Below are 24,580 nucleotides of genomic sequence, written 5' to 3' on the forward strand. Positions count from 1 at the left end.
CTTTCTCTCAGCACGATTACTTCGAGGTTTATCCAGGTGGCTGCATGTTTCGATATTTCCTTCTTTTTTGTTGTTGAGCAGTATTCCCTTGCGTGGGTGGACCACAGACTGGTCCCCATTCATACTCTGAAGGGCATTTGAGTTGTTTCCAGTTGGAACTATTACAAATAAAGCCGCTCTGAACATAAAGATGCGGAGAGTTTAAGATTGAACATCTGTATCTAATTCTGCCCTTCAGTAAAGCTACAGTCGAGAGACTTTCGAGAGAAAAAACAACATAAATCTCTGAAAGGGGAGGGCAGAGGCTGAGACCACAGCAACAATGTTTTGGGAGCTGAGAAAACAGGTAGGTGTGTGGAAACTGACTTAGCCGACCAGAAAGTCGGAGGACAAAACAAGGAGTCAATGGGCCGTGAAATTCTACCTGGACAGGGCAGAGAGCCCTTCCCTCTGCACCCAGATGGGGGCCTCCAGGCAGGGTGTTACAAGTGTCTTCTCTGGGGAGTCCAGGTGGGACTGAGCTTCCAGTCACTCGCCCAGGATTGCAGGACAGGAGCTGCCAGATTGAGAGAAGGCCCAGTGCTTGGAGGAAAACAGAGCCTGATGCTTTCTTTAGAGCACTGAGGACGAAGGGAAGAGTCAACAAGTTTCCAGAGAGAGGGGCCAGAATTTAGGAGAAAGAGTCAGGATTCAGAAGGGCAACCCCTGAAACCAGAGCTAATGCACCAATTTCTTCTAGACGCCGGAGGAGAATCGTTTCCAGCCCAGCATTCTGTGAGTAGCCAAATTATCACTGGGTTCCCACAAGTGTCTCTCCTGCTCACTTTTCTCAGGGAACTGAAGGTAAGCACAACAGAGGAAAGCAAGAGCCACAGGGAAACAAGCTCCAACAGAGGAGAGAGACGGGGAGAGAGTTCCATCCAGGAGGAGCCAGCCTGGATTGGAAAAAACGTTATGCAAAAGACAGACGCAGGTGGTCCCCGGTCTCCATCCCGGCCCTGCCACACGCCCGACCAGGGAGCCCTGTCTCCCAGCGGTCACTCATGACCTTGCCCGCTGGCATCTCCAGAAGGGAGCTCCCTGAGAAGCAGAGGCCAGACCACAACCCGGAAACTCTGTGCAGCCTCCCGTCTCTGGGGAGCCTGGACCCTGCAGTGATGATCTGACAAAGATTCTAGTTCCTCTTGACACTGATAATAAAGGCGACAGAGATGCAGGTGTGTCTTGAGAATGTCTCTGTTAGGTCAACTGACATTTGAGTGCCAAGGACGGGTGGAGAACAAGGTGTGCAGCTGCGATTTCACGTGTTGTGGTGCAGAGGGCTTCTCGGAGCCGGGACACTTGAGCAATTGCTTCCGATTTCCTTTGAAGCATATCCTGTGACCACTTTTTGTAAATTTCTCATTGGAACCAGAAAACATGTATTCCTGTAGTATACACAGCTTGATACATAGAAAACCAATGTCATGGGTTATAGTTTTGGCCAACTGTACTGTACTGTAAACATTTAAAATGTCTCTGTATATTATGACGTTTTGACATTCTGGCTCCGGAGAGACTGCCCTTCCCAGGGCTAGCCAATTCTTCGAGATAGCAAAGGGCCCAGCCGGGAGTATGTCTTGGATGTGAAGAGCAATCCAGTGCCAGGCCTCCTCCATCTTCCCTGACAGCCTGGGAGGCAATACTCCTCCACCTTCATCGTCCAAAGGCCAGGTGCCAGGCGACTAGAGACACCCCCATAGCCCAAAGCCCGCGAGAGTGTTCACCCTGTCCCACCTGGCCTTTCCCTCGGAAACCCCAATAAAGGCCTTAGCCTAAAGCTTCCCCTCAGTCCTGTTCTCTGACTCCTGACCATCCCGGGGCTTCCCCATGTGGCTCTGCAGGGGAAGCATCCTGTCTCTAGGACCCGGGAAGGGAAGGCACTTTGTCTTCCTGAGACTCTCTTCTGTCTCCTCTTGCGGTCGCACCAGATGGATCACCCTTTAAAAGAATACGAAACACCACTCAGAGCCTTCTCTTTGTTTTGCCCCAAGTATAAGACTGTTATATTTCTGCCCATTTCTTCTTCGCGTATTTCCAGCAAATCGTGCTTTCTGTGCTTCCGTGAAATGCTGCTCATAAAGATTCATTACAGTGGCTTCTTTATGGTGAAGTGCTCTCCTTATTGACATAAAAGTATCACTTTGAATTCTCCTTTGTCAGACACTAATATTGCTTTTCCCGTTAATTTACGAAGGAGGCACATCTAAGGGACAAACCAGCGCGCCTTGGCTTGGAGTGCTGGGTCCACAGGGTGGAGGGAGGCTGGGGGGCATCTCTGGTAACTGGTTCAGGGGTAATCATCCCATTTTGGAAATGAGTGATTATCTGAAAGGAAACATTCTGAAGAATGACGGTGAGCATGAAATCCATGAAGATTGGGAACTGTGGAGCTGCTGTCCCCAAACACAACATACACGTCTGGAAGCGTGAGTTTACAGAAATAATAGTTCAGAGAATGCAATCAGGGCTGGAGGGAGAAGAGGTAGGACAAAGTCCCAGTGGGCTGACTTCCTTAATTTTTGATAACAGCGATTGCTCAGTGTTGTTCAATCAAGGAGTGAAGGTTTGACTATATTATTTAAAGGTATAAGTGAAACCACGAGAAAATCTAAAAGTAATAATGTAAACGGAAAGTTTGGAGGAGCAGAGGGCAGGGAGGGAGGGAGGTGGCAAGGAAGATGCGTGTGTTAATTTCCTAGTCTTATAAAGTAGAGAATTCATTGATGGGCCTGCCCCAGGCCTTTTTGGCCTCACATCCGTGCCTCTGCTGGGTACTACGGCAGAGGGGAATGACAGACAAACCAGTGACCAAATATTAAGCCAGAAAGGATCCTGAAGAAATTTCCAAAATAGAAAAGAAAGTAACCAGAACACATTCTTGGCATAGAACGTTAACAACAAAAGCGGAAAAGAAAAGAGAACAAAAACCTACCTATAGAATTTAGAACACCCTTAAAAAACATCTTTGGTTAAAAAAAAAAAGCCAAAAAAAAATTGCAGAATATCTAAAAAACAGGAATTATGAGAACAGAAAGTACTGAGTTGGAACACAGAGAAATCAGAGAACTAATAAATCAATCCCAAAACTGGTTTTTTGAGAACGCAAAAACAAGACAAAAAGATAAAACAGTAGCCAACCTAAGCAAGGTCAAAAAACAAAGCGAAGTTAAAAAACCCAAACTAGGAAATAACAACACATACCGATGGAATCTTTAATCTCCCAAAACCCCACAGAAGTGGCTATAATCCACCCTAGGGCCACAAGCACCTTGTGATCAAGGCAACAGAAAAAGTAGTTATGGCAGGGGAACCCTTAACTACAGAAAAAGTTCTCGTAAAGAGACCTCTGAGGCCTGACTGAGCTACCGCCACCATTTCAGTTGTCACCTTCAGGCTCAACGCAGTCCAAGCGGAGCAGAGGGGCTGAGGCCTCCCAGAAGCCCCTGAAGGGTTTGCCTGAACTTCTCATTGGCCGGAACTAGGTTACGGGCCACCACAGTTCCTTGCAGCAGGATTTCTTCCTGATTTACACAAGAAAAGAGTGGGATTCAGAATCTAAGCAGAGGGATTTCTCCAGGGGTCCAGTGGTTAAGACTCCGGCTGCCAATGCAGAATCTAAGCAGAGCTCTACCAACGAGGCAGAAGGGGCTCTGCTCAGTCCCGTTGATCATTTGTCTCTTTCAGCATGAAAGCTGCACTATTTCCCTCAATGTCATTTCCCCGTGTGTTTGGATAGCTGGTAAGGCAAGTCTTCCCCCGAGTCAACATTTTCTTTACCCATCTTGTGCATTTACTCTGATGAACCTTAGAATCATATTGTCACGTTCTATGACACTCAGGTAGGAAAAAATGGGTATCATTTCTTGGGCACCTTCAAACCCCAATATGCTTTTGTTTCCCGAACTTCCTCCAGTCTCCTACCTCCCCCTTAGTGATTATCTTTTCATCTTTATCAGGCTGGTATGTAAATGTTAACTCTGACAGTATACAAGTAAAGTGTAGCTGATACCAAGTGGTCAAAGATACATGGCTATTGAAAGTTAAGGGAACAAGAGATCTGAGTGTATTATTCAAGCTTACAAGGAACTAAAGATAACAGTGTGAATATCAAATATGGTGTGTCAGGAGTCCCCAAGACCACCCTCAGGAACACCCAGGCCTGCCGAGTTAACCCTTCACTACACCTGAGGGGAAGAGGGTTGTGTCCCACCTGTAACAAAACCTGCCTCCATGTTTCGTGCACAGGTTGACTCTAAAAGTTGAAAAGCCGAAGGCAAAAATTCACATTATGATGTTTCTGTAAATATTTTAAAATGCCAGATCAAGAAGACGTATAACTAGGATTACATCAAATCTAATTTGATGACCCCCGTTTGAAAAGAGAAGTTTCTTAGCAACAAGGGCCAGTGGATTCTCTTTTCTTAAACATCATCAACTGGTAGATTTATATTTTACTTTCCTTCTTATTCTGATCATAACTTCCTGATACAGTTCTTTTTTTCCCTGCTGTTTCTAATTGGTTTCCTTATTTTCTTGAACTAATTACCGTCATCATATTTAATTTTCTTCAAACTCCCAATCACACTATCTAATATGTTGAGTTCACATACATACACTTTAAAAAAAATAAAAATAAAATAACTTTTCCTCTCTCCCAGAGCCTGCCATTCTCATATTCCAATCTGGACAGATTGCCAGTCAGGCCCTCTGCCCAGTTGGCATCCCTGGTATTTCCTGTCACTGCTCTCCTAGATTAGATCCACTGTCTTGTGGATCCCACATCTTCCTTTTTCTTGGCTTACACCCTTGTTTTGCTGGAGAACATCCTTAAGTAGCTTCCTAAGAAAATATATTTGAGAGGTAAATTTTCTTAGGTATTGCATATTTTTAAATGTTTTTATTTCATTTCACACTTGATGGATATCTTGGCTGGTGTAGAATTCTAAACTGAAAATCATTTTCTCTTGGAAGTTTGAAAGCATTTCCCTATTATCACTTTTTAATTGTTGCCCTATTATCTTTTCTTTTTTTTTCTTTTTTTTACATCTTTATTGGAGTATAATTGCTTTACAGTGGTGTGTTAGTTTCTGCTTCATAACAAAGTGAATCAGTTACACATATACATATGTTCCCATATCTCTTCCCTCTTGCGTCTCCTTCCCTCCCACCCTCCCTATCCCACCCGTCCAGGCGGTCACAAAGCACGGAGCTGATCTCCCTGCGCTATACGGCTGCTTCCCACTAGCTATCTACCTTACGTTTGGTAGTGTATATATGTCCATGTTGCCCTATTATCTTTTATCATCCAGTGTTACTATGAGGTCCGATTCCTATTCCTTTTTCTTGGTTTTATCTTGTGAAAACTATTGTTAATTGCTTGCTGAACTTCCTAGATCTCTTGCAAAGTCCTTATATTTTCTCTATTTTTTGTCTGTGTTGCTTTGTTCTATTTTCTAGGAGACTTCTTCAGTTTTATCTTTCAATATTTCTATTGGAGGGACTTCCCTGGTGGTCCAGTGGGTAAGACTCAGAGCTCCCAATGCAGGGGGCCCAGGTTCAATCCTTGGTCGGGGAACTAGATCCCACATGCATGCCGCAGCTAAGTCTGCATGCCACAACTAAGAAGTCCACATGCCGCAGTGAAGATCCTGAATGCTGCAACTAAGACCTGGCCAGAGCAGCCTAAATTAATTAATTAATTAATTAAATATTTTAAAAAATATTTCTATTGGAATTTTAACTTCAGTAATCACATTTAATTTCCAAGAATTATTTCTTGTCCTCTACTCCTTTTACATAATATTCTGTTCTTGTTCTGTGGATACAGTCTTTTCTTGGTTCTCTGAATATGCTAATTAAATTTTTAAAATTTCCTATATTTTCCTCTGCATTTTCTGGGATTCTTCCAAGCTCATTTTTCCCCTATAGTTTATACTTGACTATTTTTCATGTTGAAGTCTTTCTTCAAATTTCTGATGATGCTTTGTGGTTTAGAAGGGCTGGATAGCTTTTGCAGATTTAATCGGCTTTAGGGCAATGGGTCAATTCTCCTGCTATGACTCCTCTGTGTAAAACAGGGAGCTGAGGAACAGAGTTGCCCGCATCCCTGCTGGAAGCCCTAGTTCTCTACAGACATTTCATTTAATTTCTTTAGAGAACTGTCAGGTATTTTCCCTGCAGGCCTGCACCAGCTGCTAGCTCAGCTGTCTGGTGGAGGAGAGGAAGTCTCAAATGATGCAGTCATTCTGTATTGGGGCCTTCAATTAATCCCCATGTGTTCAGACCCATTTAATTCTGTTGCTTCCACCACGTGCCTGCTGATTCTGAGCCTACTCTCTGGTGTTATATCTGGCTCCACCTCCTCTGTAGTTCCTTTGTCAAATATTCTAGGCTGGATTTTTCCTTCTTACTTTATTATTCAACTAATTCCCATCTGCTTTCCAAAAAATTGTTGAAATGTGTCAACTGAGGATAACCTCCCATCCTCACCACATTCTCTTCACTCTGACGAGTCTATTCCTTTCTGTTCCTAGATACTTTTCTTGTAGTGAGCATCTAAGGGTAAAGAAAGAAAATTCCCTGTGTGTGTATGTGTGGGTGTGCACGCATAAATGTGGGCATGATGTGCAAGAATCAATCCATTTCTTATCTATTTTCCTCTTTTTAGTCAGTCAAATATTTCTTTCTTTATTTACAATTATTTATTTATTAAATAAGTTATTTATTAAATTGAAGTATAGTTGATTTACAATGTTGTGTTAATTTCTGCTGTATGGCAAAGTGACTCAGTTATACATATATATATATATATATATATATATATTTATTTATTTACATGCTTTTTCATAAACTTTTCTATGTTGGTTTATCACAGGATATTGAATATAGTTCCCTGTGCTATACAGTAGGACCTTGTTGTTTATCCATACTATACATATATACTAGTTTGCATCTGCTAACCCCAAACTCCCAATTGTTCCCTCTCCCATATTTTCTTCTTTTCTAATAAATGTAGTTATGGTTATTAATTTTTCTATATGACCACTTGGGCCACACAGCATAGGTTTTAATATGTACGGCTCTCATTGTCGGTCATATCTGAAGAGTTTATAATTTCAGTTTATGTTTCCCCTTTAACCAAAGAATTATTTTGAAGCCTGTTTTAAAACTTTTTGCTTTGTTTTACTTTTGCCCATTCTTTTGTTCTTAAGTTTTAATTTTATTGTATTGTTGCCAGAGACTGAAATGCATGATTTCTACGTTTTGGAATTTACTGAGATTTTTTTTTTGAGAGGTCTAATTCATAAGCAACTTGAGGAAATGTTCCATAGAGTTTGAAACATATTTGTGTGTTTTATGTTTTGTGGTATCATCTGGGATGTTAGTTCTAAAATTTTGAACTGCTTTACCCTTCTCATTTTCTGTTGTCATTTTGGATTTGCTCTAAATATATATATATATATTTTCTGTCAGTTCAAGGGATTTAGACGGAGCAGAAGTTTGGGCTCTGTCTGCCATATAGATAAAATCCCTCAGGTTGGGGCTTTTCGGTCAATTGCTATCTATACTATATTTTTCTTCTTTTTATCTTCTATAGACCCATTTTCAAGGGGATGCATTTTAAAATTGTTATAGTAGTCCCATTTTAAAAAATGCCCCATTTTAAATTCTACTAGTAAATACTTTAAACTCTACTATATTTTTCTACTTTTCAATGGCAGAGTGAAATTGTATCACTTAAGTTCCGTTTATTCAAACTAAAGAATTTGGCAAGACCCTCGTCATTGGTTTTCTCTTTCAAAAATGTCTTGACATCTAGTCTTGTACACCTACTCTTCTCGCCTAGATTTTGACTCAGGCAAAGAATTTCCAGATTAATTTATGAAGAATTGACATCTTTATTATGTCAACTCTTCCTTTCCAGGATTGTGGTAGTTTCTCTTTTTTTTCAGGTCTTCTTTTATGTTTTTCAGTAAAGTTTTACAGTTTTTTAATATAGTATTTTGGCGTTTTTTATTAAGTTTATTCCCAGCTGTTTTATAATTTTTGTGGAGTGAGTTGAATCTTTTTTTTCCCGTTACTTTTCCAGCTTGTTGTTACTGGCTGGATCTGTATGCCTGCGTCCTAACAGCAAGGGAATCCATTTGGGATTAATGGGTCTTTCTCTTCACGATGAAACTCCAAGGATAAGGTTTAAAAGAGAATGGGAGGTGAAGGATGTGTGTTTTATTTTACATGAATGATGTTGCACCATAGATCTTGTTCTATTTCTTGCTTTGTTCCCCCTTAACACCATTAAATGTGACCTTTCCTTTAAGTTTTTTAAGAGGTACCTTTGATCAGATTAAGGAAATTCCCTTCTATTCATAGTTCTCTGAGTTGCTGCTGGTTTTTATTTTTATCGTAAGCAGGTGTTGAATTTTATCAAAGGCTTTTCCTGCATCTATTGACATGATCACATAATTTGTTCCCCTTAAATCTGTTAAGTTTGATTTTCTAATTTTAAACCATCTTTGCATTCTTAGAATAAAACTCAGCTTGGTTGGGATATATCAATATATACTGCTGGGTTCAGTACATTTGTCTAGAATTTTTACATCTATTTCCATATCCTGTGTCTTCCTTTCATTGGTTTGTTATAGTAATTATATTAGTCTCACAAAACAAGTTTGGGGAGATTTCTTTCTTTTTTATGATTGGAATTACCCAATCATTAAAAGTTTGGTAGATGTCATCTGTAAAGTTCTCTGAGCTTTTTTGGCGGGAGGGGTAGATTTTTTAAAAAACATAGTCAATTGCTTTGTGGTCATAGAGGGTCTATCTAGACTTTCTGTTTCTAGAATCAGTTCTGGTAAGCTGTGCTTTTCTAGTAACTTATTCATTTTGCTTATGTTTTCCAATTATGATATACAGTAGTTTATAATACCTTTTAGAAAATTTACCTGTTTTATCTATTATCTATTGTATAATCTATTGTATCTATGGTTATGTTTCCTTTTCATTTCTAATATAATTTACTTGTGTCTTCTCTTTCTCTATCTAAGAGGGCTGGCTTTTGTTTCCAGCTTTTCAAACCATCAGCTTTTGATGTTCTCAGTCTTCTCAATCGGTTGTTTCTGTTTAATCAAATTCTGCTTATCCTTATTTTTCTTCCTTCTGTTTCCTCCAGGTTTGCTTTGCTGTTCCTTTTATAGTTTCTTGAGTTAGATGTTGAGCTTGTTGACTCAACCACCTACTCAACATCTCGTCTCAACATTGCAGGTCTAATAGGCACCCCAAGCTTAACATGGCCAAAACAAAATTCTTGATCTGTACCTCCCAAAATGTGCTTTTCCTACAGTTTTCCCCATCATGGTGAAATCACCCATTCACTCAGTTGCTCAGGCCAAAAACTCAGGACCCCTCTTTGTTTTTTCTCTTTCTCTGTACGCTACATCCAATCCTTTCTGCTCAATTTTGAAAATATAGCTTGAATTTCACAACTTCTCAGAACCTCCACTGCTACCACCCTAGTTAAAAACCACTCTCACCTCTGCTAGACTGTTGTCAGGGCCTCCTGACTGGGCTCTTGCTCCTTTTGTCTCACCACAGATCTGCACACTGCACCTGCAACATACATCTGATGATGTCAGCTCCCGTTCAAAATCTTCCAAAGGCTTCTCATCTCAGAATAAGCTCCCAGTTCTCCAACTGCATACCTTACCACCCTGTAGCCACATAAACTTCCTTGTTACTCCCCAATGTACCAGGCACAGTCTCTCCTCAGAGCCTTTGAACTTGTGTGGAATCTTCTTCTCTCCTCAGATAACCATATGGGGGAATAAAATGAGAGCAAAAGCCTGTGGATATCTAAATAGCACCCCCTTCACCCTTGCTTTATCTATCTCAAAGTTCTTATCATTATGTGACATTATATTATATACTTATTTGTATGTTTACTATGAGTCTGCCCCCACGAGAACGTTAGATTGCTGTCTTGTTCAGTACTGTGCATCCAGAGCCTGGAACAGTGCCTGGCACATAAGAGGGATCTAATAAATGAATGGGGGCTGGGGAGTGACATCAGAGTCAGAGGGTTCCTTGTCAAGCATGGAACTAGCACAAAGAGCATTGGATGAATTGGATGACAGCTGGAATCAGAGTAAGGTCGCCTTGACAAACAGTCCTATCCTGAACACTCCATTAGCTAAAACTTTTCTCATACTCTTAAATATTTTTCCATACCAGCGTTGCTGGATCTTAGGTCCCAAATCATGTCTTCCAGGCAGACCTAAGTGCTGCTTCCTTTGTGCTCCCACTACCCCTTCTGCCCACCCACACCAAACCGTCTCATCCAACAATGACAGGTCTCATGCAGCCTTGGCATGCACCCTCTCCCCCCCACCAGAGTTTCAAGAAAGCCAAGGCTGTGATTTGTTGTTCAGTTTATTCCCTGCCCCTCTGAGAGTGTGGCACAAGGCAGGCTCAGATGAAAGAATGCATTGGGTAGGCCTCTTAAAGCAAGGTCCCTCGGCTGGAACAATGTCAGGCAACTTTGCTGCTTGTACTGAAGGTGGTGATGTTGAGAAAACGTGGGTGCTGTGAAAGGCTTATGGTAACATACTTCGTGTGTTTGTGGACAGCGGGTCAAGGGCCCGGGATGGCCGCACAAACAGGCGTCCCGAGCCTAGGCCTTCACTTGCCCCAGCATCCCATTAATCCTTAATATTCAAATTCCGCCCACTAAACCAGCCCCTCGGCACCCAAGCCACCTCTTTTCCCCAAATGACGGCCGTCGGCAGCCAATCGGCAGCTAGAAGGGGCGTCCGCCCCTTTTTCCTTTGCCGGAACGGACACGAACTCCCGCCAATTGGAGGCGTCGCCGCCGAGGCTCCGCCCCGCCCCTGCCGTCGCACCCAATGGCGGGCCGGCTGGCAGCGGCGCCGGGGGCGGGGCGCGGGCGCGCAGGTGCAGCAGCGCACAGGCCGACCGGGAGGGCGGGGCGCGACGTCGGCCGTGCGGGGTCTCGGCGTCGGCGGCGCGCGCGCTCCCTCCTCTCGGAGAGAGGGCTGTGGTAAAAGCCGTCCGGAAAATGGCCGCCGCCGCCGCTGCCGCGCCGAGCGGAGGAGGAGGAGGAGGCGAGGAGGAGAGACTGTGAGTGGGACCGCCGCGGCCGCGGGTGGGGACCCTTGCTGGGGGGCGGGGGGTAGGGGCGGGACGTGGCGCGGGAGGGGCCCGCGGGGTCGGGCGACACGGCTGGCGGATGGCGTCCCTCCTCTCTACCCTCCCCCTCCCGCTGGTGACGGCGCCCCCCCCCCCCCGGCCCGTTACCCGCACTTGCGGGTGACCGTCCTCGGCGCGGCCTCCCAGGGCTGCCTTCGCCTGGTTCCCCCCGCCCTCCCGCCTTCGGCGCGCATCCCGGGCCCCGGCCCCGCGGGCACCCCTGTCGCCGGGGTTTCGCCTGTCGGGGCTGCGCGCGCGCGTCGTGCCCTTCGCGGGGCTTCGGGCCCGAGGCGCCGTCGCGCGCCCGCGGCCCCGGCCTCTCCCTGGATCGCGCTTTCCCGTCTCCCTCCCTCGCGCGCCCCCTCTCCCGTTACTCGGCCCCCCCACGGGCGCGCGTGCGCAGTCCGTCTCCCGTCGGGAGAGTGCGCCACAAGGGCTCCTGCGCTTTCACCCCCATCTCCAGGCTTTGCCTCCCCCTCCTTCTCGCCCATTCCATGACTTTCTGCCCCCACTGCGAGCGAGTTTCTTTCGCATCTACCAGGAACAAGTAGGTGGGAATTATTGTCCACCCACAAAAGGCACTAGACATTGTGTTCCTGACCCCACAGCTCATCAGAAAGAGGCGGTTATAGTTGCCATCAGGAGCCGTGGGTAGGGGACTGTGTCCGGCAGCACCTGAGGCTCTTCGGTGGGAGCGCGCCCCCAGGGCCTTTGGGGGTGCCGTGGCCTCAGAATACGAGCGCCCTCCCATCCTCCCCCCCTTCGCCGGCGATCTTCAGTTACATAAGTGGAGTGGGACATAGTATGTGACGGGCTTCCATAGTCCTGGAGCGTGCCCTGCTCAAGATCACCAGTACCAGATGGGGCAAGTTCACCGCATCGCTGTGGCTCCTATCAGTTGGTCCCTGAAAGTTTATTTTCTTTTTAGTTTGGTTCTGAGTCACGCAGACTGAAACTCAGGTGACTTATTCGTGGCGTGGCAATGTTTTTGTGGTTTTGCACTGAAGACTTAAGGTCATTGTGAAGAGTCTAAAGATTGCTCTTACAGAGGAGACCGTTCATGGCATTGCTGAGTGTGGATCCAAGGGGGAAAAGCTGTCTCTGGAATACACCTCTGTGGCCGTCGCTTCTGTTGTGAGTGTGTTCGGTGTGGATCGGTCACAGCAGAAATGGGCTCCACCACAAAATTCATATTCCTGACTCATGGTCAGGCAGATGTGTGCTTCTGCTTTTTCCAGGAACAGGAACAGGTTCTGCAGAGCCATTCACACGTTGTGTCTCTGCTGTGCGGGATCAGTGCCCCAAATTGGAAGATGGTAGGATCAAATTCAGGGGGTGGTTGGTGATTGTGGAACCGAACCTACTGGCCTGGAGGCTGAGTGGCTTACACTTTGTAGGACTCTGGCAAGTTTTAGGCATTTTGTTATATTACAAAAATGAAGCATATTTGGGCCTTGGTAGTAAAATTTATTGTTAATAGGCAGTTACTATACAGGAGAAGTTTGGGTTTCATGGCCGGAATTTTCATCTGCATCTGAGTGATTTCAGCTAACAATGAGATTAACCTCTCCTCTTGGGTCCTTTGAAATATGCTGGATCTTTATTTTTTTTAAAAAAATCTGGATTTTTTTTGGTCTTTTGGGAATTTCCACGAGGGATTTACGGAAATAGGCTTATTTATGGGTTTTTTAGGACTTCTACTTAAAATCCTAGTCACGGAGCCTAGGAAACATTTGCTTTTATTTTGTTACCCAGACATATCAGAACCTTAAAGGGCACAATCAATCTAGTAGAAGTCCAGTTGATTGAATAAGTTGCCACAGAATACCCATTCATGACATGTGAGCCAGGTGGCCGGCCGATCACTGAGGTGCGTTCCCGTCTGCACACACAGATAACACGAGCTCACTTGACGAAGATTCCAAGGTTTGTACGTCTAAGCCTGAGACGTGACAGGACAAGGGCTCTGCTTTGTTTTGCGTCATGGGCAGTGCATTAGCCTCCTTGGGTGCCCCTCCAGTTAGTTGTTCCATCATATCCCTATCCCTTTAAACTGCACAGACAGCTTCCAGAATATAGTTTCTCTGCAAAGTGATTGGTGGCATCTGAAGTCATCATGTCCTAACAGCTTGAAGAAACCTTCTGTGGCTTTCTTGCCAGTACTGGCCTATCACACCATGCTCTTTTTTTGTTGTTACAGATTTGCCTGGAATGCTTTAAACCTAGAGTCCCGGGTCTTTGTTTCACTTGATAGAGCATGATGCAGTCCAACCGTACTCCAACTTTTGCGCTGCGCTGCTTATGTTTCAGGAGGGTTAGAATACAATTTTGCATTCTATTTGCAATTTCCAGCCACAGCCATTGTTTCCCTGCCTGCCCTGCCTCTGTGTGGCTGAATTTAGTGGGGTGGGGAGGCAAGCTGTGGAATTTGACAGAAGAAGTGGCTAGATGAGTCCAATATGATTTTACCCCACCCGAATACCCCTTCCCCCATGTGGAGATGGCATGAGAAGCTCGCTTCTTGAACCTAGAATAAAGAAGAGCAGACGGAAAAGTGTCAGTTCCTTACTCGAGGGCGGTTTCCACCACTAATACACCTGCCCAGACTATTTACATTATAAATGATGTCTCCTGGAACCTGTAATCTTTTCTTTATTTTTTTAAAACATCTATTTTATTTATTTATTTATTTTTGACTGTGTTGGGTGTTCGTTGCTGCGCGCGGGCTTTCTCTAGGTGCGGCGAGCGGGGGCTACTCTTGGTTGCAGTGCGAGGGCTTCTCATTGCAGTGGCTTCTCTTGTTGCGGAGCACAGGCTCTAGGCGCGCGGGCTCAGTACTTGTGGCTCGTGGGCTCTAGAGCACAGGCTCAGTAGCTGTGGCGCACGGGCCCAGTTGCACCGCGGCATGTGGGATCTTCCCGGACCAGGGCTCAAACCCATGTCCCCTGCATTGGCAGGCGGATTCTTAACCACTGTGCCACCAGGGAAGCCCTGTAATCTTTTATAAAGGTGAATATCAGTGAAAAGCTTTTAATTGGCTAAGAGCAGTCTGTGGCCAGCCTGCCCAAGTTATGTATGAGAAGAAGAGGAGCACAGAAAATGTTTGGCATTTGTAGTAACTAGTGTTTTAAGTGCAGAAGTAGTAAAGCATTGGTCCTAGACTGGTGGTTCCAGGGAGTGTGGCAGGACACCTGCTTGTTCTCACCACCCTCTGCTCTGGTGACATGCATGCAGACCAGCCTCGTGTGGCCGGCAGACGCAACCTTTTTTCTTGGGTAGAGCATTACTGCCACTCCAATGGAAGGACCTTGTCCTCAATGCTTCTGTACCAGCCCTCTCCAGTCAAACTGCCATTGTCACCGCTGTGCCTTTACCTCATTTTGGGTAGGACGGATGTAAATGAGTTCCTCTTCCTGGGACTCACTGACACAAAAGTTGTGCTCTTCTGCCTTTACCTGGTCTCTTCTGCCTGCTTCTGGCAAGGAAGCTCTTCTTACTGAAAGCTTGATTTGCATGCCATTGCTTAAATACCTGGTTCCACCCCTTTGATGGTAGGTATGGTGTGTGGGGGAACTGAGTGGGAATGGGAATTGGGGGGCTGGCAGGGCATGCCCACTCCCATGTTTAAGGGGAGTTGTGACCATTCCATTACAGAATAAAGCCTTGGCCTTTTTCACTTCTTCAAGGCACACTTGCGTTGGTTCTGCTGGTGTATGAATGTGTCTTTAGCATAGCTGTTTTACAGTACTGCAGAGGTCTGGACTCTTGGGAGCAATCCTTAGGAAGGGTTCAGTTGGCTTCTGTGCCTAAGAGCTGGGGGCACTATGTATATGGACCTGCAAATCATTGCTTTATTGGATCTTCACCTAAGTGCTCTCATTTGCTGGCTCTTTTTTTTTCTCCACGGAATCTTGAGTTATCAGAGATCTGAAAGTTTCAGAGCTAGAAGAAACCTTAGTCTAGCTCCCTGAGTTTACAAATAAAAATGCAATTCACCAAAAAAAAATGCAGCTGTGAGAAGTTGTGGCTTTTCCAGGGCCTCCCAGCCAGGGTGCCAGTTTGATTTTTATTATATGGCTAACTGAGTAATACTGTAACCTTGACTTCTGGGATTTCAAAGTGTTCTATGGCTCGAATGTTTAAGGGAATTATAAGGCCTCACTGCACCTCAACAGATAATTCCAGGTACCATCCTGGTAGTTACAGACCAGCAGTAAAAGACTTGGTTGGTGTTGCCCTTCCTCTGGGTTTGATTACATGAGTAATTGTTTGTGTGAAGAGTCTCTAAGTTATACACTCTAGGCTTTTTTTAGTCTAAAGATAAAAGTGCCACTCTTGGGCCAGCAAGGTATCAGAGATTAGCTAATATGGGGCAGTTTAGGTTTAACAAGGAAATGACGGTTATCTTGATAAAAAATAGAGTGACAAAAGACCTTTTTTGAACATGTGTTCAAAAGCAAAATAGAAACTATCAAGCTATTAACCCAGTTTGTTGAACATTTCGATTTCCTGATCTGAGAGGCTTAAAAGTGATTGCTCTAAAACAGACTTGTGTATTTTTGAGGATAGCTTTGGATCTCCCAGGGCACTTGGTTTCTGTTGGTGCTGCCTTTTTTCTCTCACGGTTAAAGCCCCTTTATGTAATGTTACAGCAGCGTGTTGCAACTTCAGCTGCTTTAAAATGAAGGGAGACTTTGCCTCTGGATTTCATGTGTTCTTCTTGGGATGACATTTTGATGTTGCATGTTCTCTTGAACATGTCTTCTCTCCCTGAGTATTTCTGTATGACATGTTGCAAGAAGTACTAACCAGAGATCGCTACTAACGGTATGTTTTATAGTGTCAAAATTTCCCTCAGAGGTGACAAGACCTGTGATAGTGTCGGTTCTAACATGCATGAGTCTTTCCTTTATTTTAGTACCGTGTGTTATATGTCAGTAAATTGCAGTTTATTCTTTGTTTCTAGCTAGGTAAGCCGGGAGATAGCATAGTACTTTGTCTGTATGTTTATCTTCAAAATGTCCCAAATAGCCCTGGGAAAAAGGTCGTGGAGCACAATGGGGGCTTTCAACTTACGATTTTCTTTGTTTTAGGCTCCATAAAAATACAGACTCACCAGTTCCTGCTTTGATGTGACATGTGACTCCCCAGAATACATCTTGCTTCTGTAGACCAGCTCCAACAAGATTCCATGGTAGCTGGAATGTTAGGGCTCAGGTAAGTAACCTTCCTTTTTTTTTTTTAGTATATGTCCTGGTTTGGCCATCTGTTTTTAAAAAAAAAAAAGGAATAAAACAAGTTATACTACTCTTGGACAGTATAAAAGTACCCCAAAGACTAAAGACATAACTGTGCCAAACTGTGCCATATAATAAAAAAAAGTCACTTCCCTGAGCCCTGAAAGGTCAGTTTGGGTAGGGCTACTTGGTAGCCACAGTGTGATCTGGGGGCGGGTGTCAGATTAGAGCCGGAACTGGTGACCTGCACCTTCAGTTCACCTTCAAGCAGGTCAGCTGAGCTGAGAGCGCTTTGACTGAGCTCTTCACTTGCCGCTACTGCTGTCGCCTAGCGGCCTTCAGCACTGTGCTTTGTTTGCTTTGGTATTGGGTAAATGACTTCCTGGTCAACATTAGTGAGTGGCGGTAATGCATTTTCAGACGTGGGAACTGGTGTGTGGTCCCCTAGAAGGATGACATCCTGAAAGCTGTTGCCAGACAGCGGAGCCCATGGCTAATGGTGTGTGCTTGCCGCACTCCTCCCACGGGGACTGCAGAGAACACCCAGATACACTTCTGGCTCTTGAGACTCTAGAGCAGAATGAATGCCTTTTGAAAAGCTGGGAAGCTAAGTCATTTGAGTCTGACACTCAGAGGCTCTATCAGCTGCGCTTTGGGCTACTTTGGCGCCACTGCGTGGACTTAATTTCGTAAAAATGAGTGGTTCCCTAATTTCTCAACTGTCTGGCTCAATATCTTAAGCTTTTTTAGAGTAGGGGTCACTCCACACTTGATGTTTTGACATCCGGATTTCAAACATTCCATGTGGTAAGACAGAACGTTCTAATTTGATTTTTCCATTTCTTTTCCTAAGAAAAAATGTGAGTTTACACATATGCTGCCATTGTGATTCCAGCTGAGACCCTCAAGTAGCACTGTGCTGTATCTCTCTAGTGGTTTCTGACGCCTCAGTGTAAAGCCGTGTGGACATCCGTAACAGATCGCCCATTTCGGGGCTGTGCGAGGGGCAGAGTTTGGGTGGCAGAGAATAAAAGGTGTAGAAGGAAGTGAAGAGCATCACACTGCCTCCAAGTCCCAAGTTGGGTTTCACTCCTGATCCTGTGACTCAAATTGTCATTCCCGTTTACCGCTGCGGGCTGTGCTCTGGGCCCTGCCGACAGGGCGTTCTTTGTACGCCACGTATTTATGCTGGTGGGAGTTCTGTGGCTGGCGCTTTGTGCATTGTCTCAGAAATTGTGTGGACTAAATGTAACATAGGCAGTGAATGGGTTTCTTCTGATAGATATTAGGCCTAAGGGGGTGATTTATGTTTTAATAGTCTTTTTCTCAGATTACGAATGGATTTTAGAAGACAGTGGTGACTCTGTACAGTTTCTTCTAAGAAATGTAGAAAGGAAGAGATGTTTTTAAAAATATCTCTTATTACTTATGAATGGGAAAGGCACGGCCATTTGAGCTTCAAGGAACTTAGAAGGTAATTCTCAAAGGACAGAACCTGTTTTTAATAGATAAGTGCTTGATATCTTGCTATTTTTCTCTTCCTTTTTAAGAAATTATAAAAATAATACATGCTTTTTATAGAAAGTTCAAACCATTTTAAAGTATATCAAGTAAAAAAGCGAAAGCTCCCCATTGCTCTCCGTACCCACTACCCAGAGTAACTGCTGTTAATAGCTTAACGTAGATCCTTCTGAATCATCTTCTCAGGCTACACCAACATGCACCTTTTGTATTTTTGACAAAACAAGAATGGTATTGTACGTATTCTGCATCTATCCATGTGATGCGTTTCTCTGCCTCATTTCTGTTTAATAGCAGCGTGGTTTGGTGCCAATTTACTGTCATGTGTTGTCCCCCTATTGGTTTTCCCAATGGTTCACTTTTTAAGGTGCTGTTGGATTGAACTTCCTCATGTGCCAGTCTTTTTGAAGAATGGCTACCTAGACTTGGAGTTACTGGTGGGTACTACCACATCACCTTCCAAAATGTCTATCCCATTTCCCACGACAGTCTTAGAAAGTGCCAGTTCCCATACCCTCCCAGAATTGGATATCCATCTTTTAAATTTGTGCTCCTTGGGTTATTACTGGGGTTGAATGTCAGTAGTCATTGGCCACTTGTATTTGGTCTTTGTGAATTGCCTGTTCATATTCTGCATTTATCCTTCCCTCGGGATATTTCTTTTTAAGTCAATTTATAAGGACTCTTAATGTATTAAGGAAATTAATTCTTTGTCATCATGCAGATATTTTTCCTACTTTGTTGCTGTGCGTGGGCTTTCTCTAGTTGTGGCGAGCGGGGGCTGCTCTTTGTTGCGGTGCGTGGGCTTCTCATTGCGGTGGCTTCTCTTGTTGCGCAGCACCGGCTCTAGGCGCACGGGCTTCAGTAGTTGTGACTCGCGGGCTCTAGAGCGCAGGCTCAGTAGTTGTGGTGCACGGGCTTAGTTGCTCTGCAGCATGTGGGATCTTCCCGGACCAGGGCTCGAACCCGTGTCCCCTGCATTAGCAGGCGGATTCTTAACCACTGCGCCACCAGGGAAGCCCATGTCATGTATCTTTTGATCCTGCTTGTCTTTTTGATATATAAAATTTCTGTTATGGTTTCTTCTTTTGCTTTTATACTTAGAAAGTCCTTTCCTACTCTAAAAACATGACAATGTGCATCTGTATTTCCTTTCTTCCTAAAAAACTTGATGATGTGCTATATCCATATATACATATTTGATACATGCAGAAGAATCTTATAGGTAAGTTGTCCTGTGTTTTTTGTATGGTATTTAAAGTACTTGTTTTTGTATTTAACTTTGCGGTGGGATGAGGTCTAGAGCCCACCTAGCCAGTTGTATCATAGCCATTTGGTGAACCAGTCATCCGGTCTTCATATGCTTCATCTGGTGTATCATATGCTGAGTTCAGGTGAACAAAGCATCTCTTACTTTTTTCTTTCTGAATTTTTTCTTTGTGAGGCTTGGTGGCAAGCCTGTCAGCAGATAATCATTTATTCATTCACCCAACAAATATTTTAGCCCCTGCTTTGAGCCAGGGACGGTGCTGGGCCCTGCAAGTACTACCTTCTTGACCAGGCAAGGGGTGGCGGGGTAGGCTACAGAAGTCATGATGCCAACTGCATGGCTACAGTGCTCATTCCGGAAGACTCAAGAAAATAGTGGATCTTCACAAAAGTAGGTTTTAGATAAACTAGGAGGAATCCAGAGGGTGTGTGTGTGCATGTGTGTGTTTTAAATTCTGACATAGAAGTTAAAGCTTTAGGGTAGACTGCAACATAAGCATAGTTTGTTTTCTAACTCATGTAATTGAAGGCTGATTTGTGTCTTGATTTATGATGAGGGCTTTTTGCTGTTAAAATAGTTCTATATTCAGCCGGCTTGGTTGTGATGGAATAAAAGTTGCGTACTGATAAAAATGGTAATTTTCTTCTATGATGATTTTGAAGCTTTCTGTAATAGCTGATTAAAAATAAAGACAGGATTTTGGTGACTATAATCTTAGGGGAACAAGTGTAATTTTTTGCAACTTGTATCATTTAAATCTAATAAATACCCTCAAAACTGAAGTGGAATCCTGATTTTTTTTTTTACTTAAAGAAATGATATAAATGATTTGTGATTAAGGAAAGGCTTCTTGTATAAGGCTGAGGGGTTTTTTTTAATGATGTTTTAGAATAGTTAGGTATATAGTACGGAATGAAAAAGGTGGTACAAAAGGTTACATGGTGTAAGATCTCCTTGCCACTCTGTCCCCAGACATCCATTTCTCTCCCTGAAGGCAGTCATCATTACCAGTTTCTTATTAATCTGTGTGTGTGTGTAATTTTTAAATTGTGGTAAAATAGTCATAATGTAAAATTTACTGTTTTAGCCATTATTAAGTGTACAGTTGAGTGACATTAAGTACATTCTCATTGTTGTGCAACCATCACCACTGTGTATCTCCAGAACCCTTTTTATCTTGCAAAACTGAAATGGTCCCCTTTAAACCATAACTCCCCATTCTTCCTTCCTCCCCCAGCCCCTGGCAATCACTCTTCTACTTCCTGTCTCCTGTGAAATTGACTCTTCTAGATACCTAATATTATTATATGTTTTTATATATGTGTTTATGTATATATTTTTATGTATGTGTCTACACACACAAAGGTGTGTGTTTTTTTACCAAACAGTAACATACTGTGCGTATTTGCAGAGTTTGCTCTCTTTAGTTAATATATCTTGGTGATAGTTCGGTATCAGTTTCTGTAGAGACACGTCACTCTTTTTAGGGTTGGGGTAGTAGTCCATTATGGATGCACCGTAATTTCTTTAAGTGGTTTTCTCTTGCTGGATATTTATGTTTCCAGTGTTTTTTATTTCATTAACGCAGTAGTGAATAGTTTTTTACATAATACCATTTTGCTCACAGCCAAGTTTATCTGTAGGAAGAAATTCCTAAAGATGGAACTTGCTGGGTCAAAGGATATATGCATTTTAAACTTTGATAGATATTGCTAAATCAAGGATGGCCTTTTAATTGCACAGTTTTAGAGAAAAAACTACATATGAGTAGATAAGCACAAAAATGTATGACTGCACTGCAATTTGTAGAGATTAGAGAGCTGTTTATTAGGCTAGGAAGAAATTGCTTTCAGCAGTTAGCACGAGAAAGCAAAATTTCAGAAGCTTCCATTTCATGACCTCATGTGAGCGGAGGCTGAGACAGGACCCTTTACTTGGCAAGGGGAACTTCAGCCTGTTCTTGTTTGTGAAATCTTGAAGAAAATGGAGCATTTTTATTTTGGTACTGTTCTAAGTTGCAGTGGCTCCTTGGGACTCAGGGTTGAAGAGTGCCGCAGCTGCTGGACATTCTGTCTTTTTCGTATTGTAATATGCGTAAGGAATGTCCAGGACCATATTGCAGTTGCTTCACTTGTCTTTGACCATGGTACTCTTATATTGCAATCCTTTATTCATTTACCCTGTACTAATTGAGCATCTATTATTTGTCAGTTCCTGTCCTAGATGCTAGGGACTGTTCCTAGCCTCAGTGGTCTTGTGGTCTAAAGGAAGACAGACAGGCAAATAGGCCATTACTTTACAAGGGGCTAAATGCTACAGTGGCCACTGAGGGTGCACATAAATATTAGAGGGATCCCACCTAGACTGTAGGGTAGGGTCAGGGAAGAGACTTCTTTGAAAAGCGACCCCCCCCCCCCCCCAAGACCTGAACGATAAGGCAACATTAGCTAGTCCAGGAGAAAGTATGTGTGGAGGAGAGAGCAGCCCGTCTGCAGGCTCGGATAAGAGAGAACTGTCAGGCTGGCCGCGAGGGCTCAGGGTGCGGGGATGAGACAGGCAGGGGTCTCGGAGCAGCTGCGCTGGCAGAGTGTGCTGGTGGGAGATCAGACACAGCTGCGCCGGCTGTGCCAAATAGGCTCAGCTTCCCTTTCGAGCCGCCGCACTCTGAGAGCCACCGGAGCCCCCGGAGGCTGTGCCAGGCGCTCTGGCCACCCGGCCTGTTCCCCCCACCCCGCCCCTGCTCTCCAGGCCATCTGCCCTGAGTCGGCTGGTCGCCTACCCATCAGGCCCCTGGGGCTCCTGCTCCAGACCTCTTCCTGGAACCTTCCTTCCCTCCACTTCTGCCCCAGGGCTTCACTCTGACACTCGATACTGCGAGGAGGGAGACAGCTTGCCTGGCGTGTGAGTCAACTATGGGACCAAACGCACTGCTTAGTTCTGATTTTTATTTATTATTTTTTTGCCAAGACTTTCGTGGTGAAGGAAGCAGTGCATGAACAAGCTCACTCCTGTCTTGTCAAGGACCAGGTCCACCCTGATGAGCCCCTGTGGACGGCGCCGCCGTCATCCCCGCGAGCCCGGGCTCGGGCGGTGGGCTCCTTGGCGCCTGCTGCTCCGCGCTCGTGCTCCTGCAGGCCATCCCAACCCTGCTGCTTCTCAGGTCCTGCCTTCCCACAGGCCTCCTGGCCCTCTTACTCCCTGTCCTCTGCACTCTACTCGGGGGTAGACTCGGGTACTTTCTCTTCATACTCCGGAAATGTTAGCAGTTTGCCCAGTTCACGTCAGCCTCCTCTTACGGAACTCGAATGGGACAGCTCCAGTGACACCCTAGCCTATGGTTGCACTTGCCGCTCTGTCCCCCGAAGGTGATGGGCATACTCCCCATGCGTGCTCTATGCTGTGTTCCACGTGCCAGTATATAACATTCAAAAGTGTTTTGCAAATTTACAGGATGGTATCCTACTGTATGTGACATTCTGCAGCTCGCTCTTTTCACGCTATACTTGGCCTTTTGAGCCTGGTCCATGTTGCTCTGTGCAGACCTTCATTCATTTAACATGTCTCCTTGTGCTGTGGAAACATCTTTACAACCAAAGTCCCACCAGAGCCCTGAGGGAGAATGGAATTGTGGAGAAACAAGGATTGACATCTGGTTTATGTTTACATCCTTTGGGTCTATTAACCGAGAAGAAGATATTTTTATTTCTGTGTTTGTGAAAGCTTTCCACAAAAAAAGGCATCCATTTTCCAGACTTATTAATAGAGCAGTCCGAAGGTTTTATTTTTAGATTTGAAAGAAATCAAAGAAGGCTTCTGAGATATGCACATTTCCCTTCATTCCCATCTCCTTTGCAACATTTCACGTTGCTGCTAAGACACCAACTTGAGCACTTTTCAGCATGAGCTGACTTTCTACATGTAAATTATTTTTGAAAAATTAAAGCATTTTCATTTTTCTGGGGTTTCTAGTGGTACTTTAGTTTTGACATTTCCTTGAAAAGTTGTATTTTAAATTTGTATATACATTTTTAGTAACTTATTTTTAAAATATAAATTTCTGTGTGTTTGTGGGGTTTGTGTTTTTGTAAACAGCAGAAGCTATTAGTCCATATTAAGTACTAATTCGCTCTAATATTTTCAGCTGTTTTTGGAATTACACTTGGCAAAAAAATAGACAGATGTCTGCAGTTGTGACAGTTTGTCTTTTTGTTCCTTTTAACTCCAGAATAAATAATTCTAGTGAATTTTTTTCTAGGTTTGTAAGAACACGGGAATGATTCAATTCATCATAATAAGTAGTTAGGGAAGGTTGAAAGTCTTTTTTAAGTGGTATCACTGTAAGAAACTGTTAATACAGCTTGTAAGCAACTGTATAAAATTTCTTAACCACTCTTCCAGGTTAAGACAAAACAAAATGAACAACCAAACAAAAACTATGCATTACGCTCTTTATTTTTTAATTACATAAGTAAAGCATCATTGTAGAAAATTTAGAAAATGCGTATGGAAATCACTCTGGAAATTCCACCATGCAGAGGAAACTGCTGTTACTGTTCGGTGTATATCTTTCTAGACTGAGAGTTCTGACTCAGGGTTGAGAAGTCAGGGGTTCTGTAACCTTGGATGGAAAAAACACTCCATCTTTATTTTCACTAACCTCTCACTGAAAATTTTATGACAAATATAGGCAGCAGACCATGGTAGTATTAGGAGTACCTGTGATTTTGTCACCAATAGAGATCAAAGATGCTTTCATATCATATTACAATTACAGAGATTTTGAAATATCACTTGTGTTCATCACAATTCAGACTTAGTTATCAGACCCACCTGTAGATTTGGCTGTTTAGTGGCGTACTAAAGAAGCACATTACTCTAGCACCAATTCTCGAAGTAAGTTGTTAATCAATTTCTATGCGTTTTATTTTATGCACTTCAAAACATTCTTCTGAAGAGCGGGGCCCATGGCATAAAAAGATTAAGAATGCCGGTTGTGTCCATTATACTGTGCAACTACAAATACAAGAACAGCCAGCACTTGAGTGGTCACTGTGTTGGGGAAAGAGATCAAGGAAAGCCCTAAAGCACAGGTGCAATAAAGAGAGACAGAATGACATTAAAACTTAGTTCAAATTATTATATCAAATATTTTTTATGAACACATTTAGTGTTTTCCAGATACTGTGCAAAGTGTAATGCAACTACAACTGGCAAATAATAGCCTAAAAGTTACCTTTGCTATTGGTATTTTAAACATTCTTCTAGAGTCTTCCTTATGCACCTGTGTGCATGCATATATGTTGTTTCA

At 43.8% G+C, this 24,580-nt stretch overlaps 1 protein-coding gene across 1 annotated transcript in view; it reads left to right on the top strand.

Moving 5' to 3' along the window:
• The first annotated feature begins 11,032 nt into the window (after window positions 1-11,032).
• Window positions 11,033-24,580, top strand: part of MECP2 (methyl-CpG binding protein 2) — a 52,924-nt gene continuing 39,376 nt past the window's right edge. Inside the window, exon 1 of the mRNA XM_004315583.4 lies at window positions 11,033-11,175. Coding sequence (XP_004315631.1) covers window positions 11,114-11,175 — 62 coding nt within the window. The 5' untranslated portion in view covers window positions 11,033-11,113. The remainder of the gene's footprint in view (window positions 11,176-24,580) is intronic.

Source organism: Tursiops truncatus, chromosome X, assembly GCF_011762595.2.
Source record: "Tursiops truncatus isolate mTurTru1 chromosome X, mTurTru1.mat.Y, whole genome shotgun sequence".
NCBI classification, from domain to species: Eukaryota; Metazoa; Chordata; class Mammalia; order Artiodactyla; family Delphinidae; genus Tursiops; species Tursiops truncatus.